The sequence below is a fragment of the Polistes fuscatus genome, unplaced genomic scaffold, assembly GCF_010416935.1.
Source record: "Polistes fuscatus isolate 324 unplaced genomic scaffold, CU_Pfus_HIC Scaffold21, whole genome shotgun sequence".
Lineage (NCBI taxonomy): Eukaryota > Metazoa > Arthropoda > Insecta > Hymenoptera > Vespidae > Polistes > Polistes fuscatus.
Genome location: NW_025113098.1, coordinates 1989113 through 1998505, shown reverse-complemented (window position 1 = coordinate 1998505; position 9393 = coordinate 1989113). Strand labels below are relative to the sequence as shown.

General features: G+C 40.3%; 3 protein-coding genes across 3 annotated transcripts; all 3 read right to left on the bottom strand.

Annotated features, from left to right (window-relative positions):
- Positions 1-1223: 1223 nt before the first annotated feature.
- Positions 1224-2183, bottom strand: LOC122517854. Its single transcript, XM_043636450.1, has one exon. The coding sequence runs from the start codon at positions 2181-2183 to the stop codon at positions 1224-1226; it is 960 nt and encodes a 319-aa protein (XP_043492385.1).
- Positions 2184-2578: 395 nt separating this feature from the next.
- On the bottom strand, positions 2579-5011 carry LOC122517853. The gene has a single exon (XM_043636449.1). The coding sequence runs from the start codon at positions 5009-5011 to the stop codon at positions 2579-2581; it is 2433 nt and encodes an 810-aa protein (XP_043492384.1).
- A 60-nt stretch (positions 5012-5071) lies between these two features.
- LOC122517852 lies at positions 5072-6343 on the bottom strand. Its single transcript, XM_043636448.1, has one exon. The coding sequence runs from the start codon at positions 6341-6343 to the stop codon at positions 5072-5074; it is 1272 nt and encodes a 423-aa protein (XP_043492383.1).
- Between the last annotated feature and the right edge of the window lie 3050 nt (positions 6344-9393).

Here is a 9393-nt window from a genome sequence, read left to right as displayed (position 1 = left end):
CTCGCGCTGGGTATTTAACGTTCGATTCTTCGTGGGGGAATTATTTTTTATAAGTTTTTCTGAGGTTGGACTCACTGACCGTCTCCTTGTTAAGGATAGAAAAACTTATAAAAAAAATAATTCGACCCACTAAGAATCGAACGTAAATAACCGGCGCGAGAATAAAAGAGGATACTACTTACGCTAACGCGCCACTTGACAAGTATTTAATTTTTTTTCCTACAATTTTTATGACTTTGAAGCTCAATAAAAATGCATTACTGTTTTCTTATAACATAATAAAAACAAATTAAAATTATGTCTAGACAAAAATAAATTCAACGTTTAGAATATCCTTTCCTGTATATCTTGAATTAATTTTATGTGTATTTGCCAAAATTCCTCCAACACGGAGTCCTCCGGCGATTGGATTAAGCTTATTATAAGGAGGTGAAAAGGTGAATTAGAATAAATAAAAACACGTGGTTGAGCCAATAAGTGCAATGCTTTATTGGCTCGTCAGGGAAAAAGCCTTGCGGCAAAAAACCCTGGTTGTTATTAATACAATGGACGACGATGGATAACGGACATAGTCCGTAATCACTTCTCGTCACGATCACCCGGATGGGTAATCAAGTTGAAAGAAATAAAAATTATATCTCTCACCGTTAATTGTCGCCTCTACCTCTACTACCGGGTTACCACCTCTACGTCTATTACCGGGTATATCTCTAAGACGTATTCGTCTCAACAGATGAATTCTTTGCCTCTCTCTCTAATATTCCTCTCGCTTGTAGTCTCCGATTAACTTGTCTCCAAGTGTCCTCGTAGGCGTCCAGCGGTTGAATAGACCGAATGTCTTTTGTAATGAGCCCTGCAGGGTGCTCTCACTCGACGGTCGAGTGGTGGGGTTATGCATGCTAGTTACTAGTAACTCTCTATCGAATTAGTGGGCGCATAGTAATCTCGTATTTTAGTTACAATCGATTTTCGGCTATGATCGATTCCGATCGTACATACTCCCCCCGTTGAGAGGGTACCTATCAACAATATTCTTAACCTACGTAGGTATGACGTTAATTTCTTAATTTAGGTTACAATGGGTTTGTCGTAGATCGTTTAGCGTCGTTATAATGTCGCTGGCCAGGCGACTTATATATCTTGTATATCTTGTACGTACAAGCTTATCTATTGCAAATTACATTATGTCTTAATATTTCGTTTAGCGTGCATATTTAAACTATTCATCTATCACTTAATAAAGGACAGATGGTTGTCGCGTTTCGCTTGATGTTTCCGTGAGTAGTTTTTATGGTTACTACCCGAACCACGTCGTCTTCTCCGGGATGGACGTCTATGATCCGTCCCAATTGCCACCTCATGCAGGGTTGATTTTTATCGATGAGGATGACTATTGTGTCCTTCTCCAGTTTATATTGGGAATTATTCCATTTCTGTCGTTTCTGCAGCTCGCGTAAATATTCGATGTACCACCGTCGCCAGAAGTCTTGTCGCACCTTTGTAATGTGCTTCCATGACGATAGTCGATTTATCGGCGTGTTTTCGTAGTTTTCTTCTGGTAGCATATTAAGAGGTCTTCCTACTAAAAAATGTGCAGGTGTTAGAGCTGTCGCATCGTTCGGATCTGACGAAATAGGGCATAAAGGTCTCGAATTTAATATGGCTTCGATTTCGATCGCGAATGTGTTCAGTTCCTCATATGTAAATAAGGCTTCTCCTACCACCCGTCTAAAATGGTGTTTGAATGACTTAACCGCGGCCTCCCATAGACCTCCGAAATGAGGTGATAATGGGGGGTTGAAGTGCCACGAGATTCTTTGGTCGGTCGCGTAATTATGGATCTTTGTTTTGTACTCTTCCGATTCGATTAACGCGTATAATTCCCTTAATTGGTTGTTCGCCCCGACAAAATTGGTACCGTTATCCGAATATACGTGCGATGGAATCGCTCTTCGCCCCGTGAAGCGTCGAAAGGCGGCCAGAAAAGCGTCTGTTGTCAAGTCGCTGACTAACTCGATATGCACGGCCTTTATGCACATGCAGACGAAGATGCACCCGTATACCTTCACGCGACCCTTATTTCGGTATTTCTTTTCTTTCACGTAGAGTGGACCAAAGAAATCCACTCCAGTGTGGGAAAACGCGATGGTTTCTTGGACTCGAGATCTCGGTAGATCGCCCATTTTGTATTGTATGCCAGATGCACGGAATCGAATGCAACGTACGCAATGACGTACGATTTTTCGCACTTGATTCTTACCGTCCAAAAGCCAAAATCGTTGGCGTATAGCGTAGAGAGTAGTTTGTATGCCGGCGTGAAAATTTTGTTCATGGAATTTCCGGATGAGGAGATCGGTCACGTGGTGGTGCGATGGTAATAATATTGGACATTTCTCCTGGAAAGGTAAGTTCGCATTCTTTAATCGGCCTCCTACTCGAATCAAGCCCGTTTCATCGATGATTGGGTTTAGCGCGGCGAGTCTTGCGCCCTTTACTCCCCCCGATTCAGTTAATCTATCCTTTTCGGCGCGAAATTGTTCATTTTGTATGAGCCTGAGTACGTGTCGTTCTGTATCTATTATTTCCGCGGTCGAAATTTCTCCCCGATATGAATTGGTTTTGACCCATCTTCTACATCTAGCTGTGATTCTAATAATCGCGTGTAGTTAGAGAATCGCCGAAAGATGCTCTCCGGTTCGATCCGTGTCATCAATAATGGAATTTTTTTAAGTTCGGGTAGTTCGTCTGTCTCTGTTTCGGTCTGAATTGGCCATTCAAGTTCCGGTCGGCGAAGCCAAGAAGGGCCCTGAAACCACGAATTGTTTTTTACGAATTCGCGTGGAAGTTGTCCGCGAGATAATGCGTCCGCGGGATTGTTTTCTGTACGTACGTGCCGCCACGTGACCCCTACACAAATTTCCTGGATTTCGCGTACGCGATTCGCCGTGAATTGTTTCAACGTGTTGGGATCCTTTCTTAACCAACCTAATACAATCGTGGAGTCGGACCAAAAGATTATCTTGTTAGGTCTTATTCCGCAAGATGCCCGTATCTCTCTATATAGTCGAGCAAGCGTTAATGCTCCACACAATTCTAATCGCGGTATGGTCGTGTCCTTAAGTGGAGCCACGCGGCTCTTCGCGCAGAATAATCGTATGTGTACGTTACCAACTTGATCTCGCGATCTTACGTATAAACTGCCACCGTAACCCGCCTGACTCGCATCGCAAAATCCGTGGATTTGTACTTCAATGTGATTATCAATGATCAAACGTCTTTCAATGGTCAAATTGTCAATTAATTTTAATTGTTCCGCGAACCTTGTCCAGGAGGAATGCAATGCATTAGGTACCGACTCGTCCCACTCGACCTTAGTTTTCCAGCAATCTTGGATCAAGATTTTAGCTGTTAAGATAATGGGGCCTAATAATCCCAGTGGGTCATATATTTTCGCGATTTCCGACAGTATCCGACGTTTTGTGATTTTCTCATGAAGGTCTATCGGCGCGACTGTATAGATCAAATGATCATGATGTGTATTCCATGAAATTCCGAGTGTCTTTAGGATCGATGTTTCTCCGGAGAAGAATTCGACGTTAACCTTTTTTGTATCTAATTTATCGAGAATCGGCCTATAATTGGAAGCCCATTGCCGTATGTTAAAACCGCCTCGTTTTAATATCTCGATGGTCTGGTCTCGTATTCTCCCGAGTGTCTCTACATCGTCGGTTCCCGTGATGAGATCGTCGACGTATAAATCTCGGTTTAGAATCTCAGCTCCGAGGGGATAATTGACGCTTTCATCCTTCGCTAGTTGCTTTATGGTCCGAATGGCGAGAAAGGGTGCTGACGCTATACCGAATGTAACCGTATTGAGCTCGAACGTACGAATTCGATCCTTATGTATCCAAAATATACGTTGATATTGCCGATCGTCCGGATGTATCCATATCTGTCGATACATTTTCTCTATATCCGCGGTTAACACGTATCGATATGTACGAAATCGCAGTAAATGTTCCACTAATGTGTCCTGTATCGTAGGCCCGACTAACAATGTACTATTAAGGGAAATGCCCTGACTATTCTTTGCAGAAGCGTCGAATACGACTCGAACCTTCGTCGTTGTGCTGGTTGATTTAATAACGGCGTGGTGGGGAAGATAACAGCCGCCCGTCGGGTCGTCCTCGACAAGCGACATGTGTCCTAATGTTAAATATTCCTGCATGGTGCGCTCATACTCTTTCCGAAGTTCCGGGTTCGCGTTCAACTTTTTCCATAGGTTGTGGAAGCGACGTAAAGCTATATGATACAGCTCGCTGTAATCGTGTCCCTTTTCGCGGAATGGTAAACGCACTATATATCGTCCCGTTTCGTCGCGTTTTGTATTTTGAGTATAATGGGTTTCGCATTCTACTTCCTGTGTTCCTTCCGTTCGCGTCACGATCGCGTCCTCGATTAACCAAAACCTTTCTAATTGGTCTCTCAACTCTGTGGTCGCGAACAGTGCGGTTTTTTCTTTTGATTCTTCCGAGTCGATTCCGCCGACGACTACCCAACCTAACTGCGTCTTTTGAAGTATTAGATCGCCGCGGGCGCGTGACAAACGAAATTGTCCAACGGACATAAGGGATAACGTGGCTCCGGAACCTATCAAAATATCCACTGGTCGCGGTAAGTGAAACTGAGGGTCTGCTAATTTTCGATCGATTGGAATCTTAATAAGTTCTCGAGGAAAGACTTCGCTTGGAACTTGGTCGGCTATCTTGGGTACGATGAGTAATGAAAGGTTCCGTTTATATCGACTATCTAAGGATTGAATTGTTATCTCGATAATACCCGTCGATCGAGTTCGTGTATCATTAATGGCATTGATAGGAATTGAATACGGTCTGATTGGTAAACGTAATTCCTTCGCGACGTCTTCGGTTATAAAATGCGCTGCTGCGCAGGTGTCTAATAGTGCGCGGCATTGCTTATAAGTTCCGTCCCCCCTTCTCACGCGACACATCGCGCTCATGAGTAATTGAGGCGTTGTGCCTCGCGGGTTAACATGAAAAACTGGCCTAAGTCACAATGTTTTAGAATCGGTTTGAGACGCGGTCGCGACAGCTTCCCTTTTTGGCGACGGGCTTTCATAATTTTCCGCGTGATTATTTGAATCAGTTCTATGTAACGATGTATGATGCGGTCTGCAGCAAATCTGACAAAGTGGACCTGAACAGTTTCCTACATGTCTTTTTAAACAATTTGGACATAATCTCCGAGATTTTACTACTGTCCATCGCTCGAGCGGTGTCATGCGTCCGTATCGACTACAACGAAATAGTGCGTGAGAATCTCTTTTACAAAGGGTGCATTTCTGTTTAATCTCCGTGAGAAATGTACGCGTGGGTCTTACAATTTGTCGTTTCCGCGGTCGTAACGCGGTCGGTTCGGTGCGTTTACGTTTTTCGCGGGGCTCGTCTTTGATATCCGTCGTTAGCTTCTCCGAAGCACTGTATCGGTGGTCTATCTCTTTTAAAAATTTATAGAGTTCCTTGAGGGTAGGGTAATCGTCCGAATTGAGTTGTCGATCCCATTCTTCCCGAACGCGACGAGGTAAAAGGCGCTCGATAACGCGCACTGTTAGGGCATGAGGCTCGTTAAACGAATCAATCATGTTGAGATATGCCTCCGTATCTCTTATGAGTTTTTGAATCCCTCTTGCCGAATCATCCTCGGAGTGTGTTAAATCCAGAATCGCGTCGAGAAGTCTTGCTAGCAGTACGCGTTTTCTATCGTATTTTTCTAATAATGCTTCCCACGCGAGTTTGTAATTCGACCCGTCCCCTGAATATAGTGTAATCACTTCGAGTGCACGGCCCTGCAATGCATCTCGAAGATAGGCGTGTTTTTCTAGATCGGATATGTCCGACCGCGCGTCTATCAGAGTTAAAAAACCTTTCTTAAATTCTAACCATTTTTCTAATCTTCCATCAAATTTAGGTATCTCAATTCGTTTTAATTTAATCGGTCGGTCGGTCGTACTCGTCTGATTTGAAATTATACTGTTATCGTTCGGAATGTTAGCCGCGGGTATTGGATTTGGGTGAACTCTTGCTTCTATGGCATGGTACCGGCGTAATATTAACATTACTTCTTGTATTTCTTCTTCCCCTAAATCCTCATCATCACACTCCAGTTGTGCCTGATCGTATGCTTCTAAGTGTTTCGTGATTTTCTTAAATCGACCTACTAATGTTGTTTCATCTAATCTCTCCCCTTCAATTTCTTGTTCAAAAATTGTCAATTGCATTTTTAATGTCCTTCGTAACCGATTCAAACGTTCCTTCGGTTCCATCGTTTACCGGTTTTAATTATCTTACTTTTCGAAGATGGGTTAATGTAAATTATGTTGATACGAAGATTTTAATATATGAATTTTTGTTATAATGCGTCGGGTTTCCGATTACGCGGTTACGGTCCTGAGCTGTGAGTTGGTAAAGAAGGGGTGGGGGTCCCTTATCTATCGGCTCTATCGACGTCACGATTTCGTCGTTGCTTAATCTTTGTTTGAAAAAGTATCGTTGCTAAGCGATGTAACCGTGGAAACTGTTATCGCTCTTTGTCCGAAACACAAGCGATTTGAAAATATGTATCGTTGCTAAGCGATGTAACCGTAGAAACAAAGCGATTTGAAAATATGTATCGTTGCTAAGCGATGTGACCGTATAAACTGTTATCGCGCTCTTTGTCCGAAGACAAAGCGATTTTCAAATTCTATTAATATACGTTACTTCGGTTAAAATTTGAAGTGGATTCGAATGAGTTGTTTCCGATTTTAATATACCAATTTAGTAAGAAAGATGAGAGAAAATAATAAAATTTATATTAGAAATTACGAACTTCTACGGGGTTCGAAGACGTAATTTCCTATAGAATATTTTATAATATTTAAAGTGGATACGCATAAACGTATGCACAAATGATGCAATCTACTTATCTCCCTTTCGAATCCTTTGTGATGACTAGCTCGACGTGGCAGCGTGTATGTTCAGGAACTAGATTTTCTCAGTGGCGATTCCGTATACGCAGCTTCACTCAAACCAGGAATCAGAAATTCAGACCTCACAGGAGGCACCAAAATGTATTTGCCAAAATTCCTCCAACACGGAGTCCTCCGGCGATTGGATTAAGCTTATTATAAGGAGGTGAAAAGGTGAATTAGAATAAATAAAAACACGTGGTTGAGCCAATAAGTGCAATGCTTTATTGGCTCGTCAGGGAAAAAGCCTTGCGGCAAAAAACCCTGGTTGTTATTAATACAATGGACGACGATGGATAACGGACATAGTCCGTAATCACTTCTCGTCACGATCACCCGGATGGGTAATCAAGTTGAAAGAAATAAAAATTATATCTCTCACCGTTAATTGTCGCCTCTACCTCTACTACCGGGTTACCACCTCTACGTCTATTACCGGGTATATCTCTAAGACGTATTCGTCTCAACAGATGAATTCCTTGCCTCTCTCTTAATATTCCTTCGCTTGTAGTCTCCGATTAACTTGTCTCCAAGTGTCCTCGTAGGCGTCCACGGTTGAATAGACCGAATGTCTTTGTAATGAGCCCTGCCAGGGGCTCTCACTCGACGGTCGAGTGGTGGGGTTATGCATGCTAGTTCTAGTAACTCTCTATCGAATTAGTGGCGAATAGTAATCGTCGTATTTTAGTTACAATCGATTTTCGGCTATATGCCTCTCTCTCTAAATTCCTCTCGCTTGTAGTCTCCGATTAAACTTGTCTCCAAGTGTCCTCGTAGGCGTCCAGCGGTTGAATAGACCGAATGTCTTTTGTAATGAGCCCTGCAGGGTGCTCTCACTCGACGGTCGAGTGGTGGGGTTATACATGCTAGTGTTACTAGTAACTCTCTATCGATTAGTGGGCGCATAGTAATCTCGTATTTTAGTTACAATCGATTTTCGGCTATGATCGATTCCGATCGGTACAGATTTCCTTTGTTTTTTAAAAAAACCCTATTTTCAATACTTAGCTTTTAAATCAGGTTGTAGAGTATTAAAACGAGACACGAAATAATTTCATTATTTTTATTCTCGACTAATAATAAGTTTATGTTAAAATTAATTATTGTTTTTCTGTTATTGAAGGTTTACTTTTCTTGACAATAAGTAAAAAATGGCGTGCCATAAGCATTCAGATTCGATTTAAAAACGCCGCGCTTCTACGTCGATATATATAGATACAGAACGTGGCAAGAACGTAGATCAATTGTTATTCGGTATTAGGTAGTTAAATAATTAATAAAACAAATTTGGATTATTCCAATGCAATGATTATTGTATTTTAAAAATTGGTTTTTTACATTTTTTTCTCTTGCAACAATATAATTTTTATATTTAATATTATATCGAAGTATTTTAATATTTATTTGTTTCTTTCAATTTTTAATTTTACATTATTCTCCACTTATGTTACATTATTTATAATTTTATTAATACTATAAGTTATTAAACCTTAATAACTTTTCTACATCCAAAGCGACGATCTAGTTTGTATCCTTCAGGACATTTCCGTGGTGGAGGATTAATGATCGAGCCTTTAGGTTCTGCAGAGCTCGAACCAGTAGCATAACCTTGAACCGTGTTTGTTAAAAAAAATGGTGAATATTAAAAATACGCAAATTATGAAAGAAAACGCATGTTGATTATTTCCCTAAAAAATTACAAAAAAAACAATATTTTTTACTTCAGAAAAAATTATTCACTTGTTGTTCATCTTAAATATTATTAAATTAATCAGTTAATTCTCTCTAAGTCTCTCTATAAGTGATGTGAGAACGTTTAATGAAATCATTTAATTTTCGTTATTAGCATTAAATTATTGCGATACTTACGTGAACTAAGATGGTCCAAAAGAACAGAAACTCGAGTTATTCTTTCTATTTTTTTTATAGCAAATGTTTTATTCTAAATCGATGCAGTTGTGTTGCTCGAATATCTGCTTTTGCACTATTCAAACATCGTATTTATATCTTAGAAAGTACAATATTAGTTTATTGTTTAGAGCATTATCACGCGTTGAAGAAACGTTAAATTTAATTTTAGAATTTTACGTGGTTCCAATTTTCGTAGCACGTTTTTTATTTTTTTATATTTTATTTTTTATTATACGAATTTCCTTGAAAATATTAGTTTGATTACCGACACGTGGTAATTTTGATTACCAAATATTAAAATTTTCAATGATTCATCGTTTTTCGCTTCGTTATTTCTATAAACATTATACTTTGTTAAAAAAATATGTTCCGCAACTGATAAGATTAAAATAATCTGAAACAAATAATATTTCATTTTCATTTCTATAATTTTTATTCTCTTAAATTGTTTTACG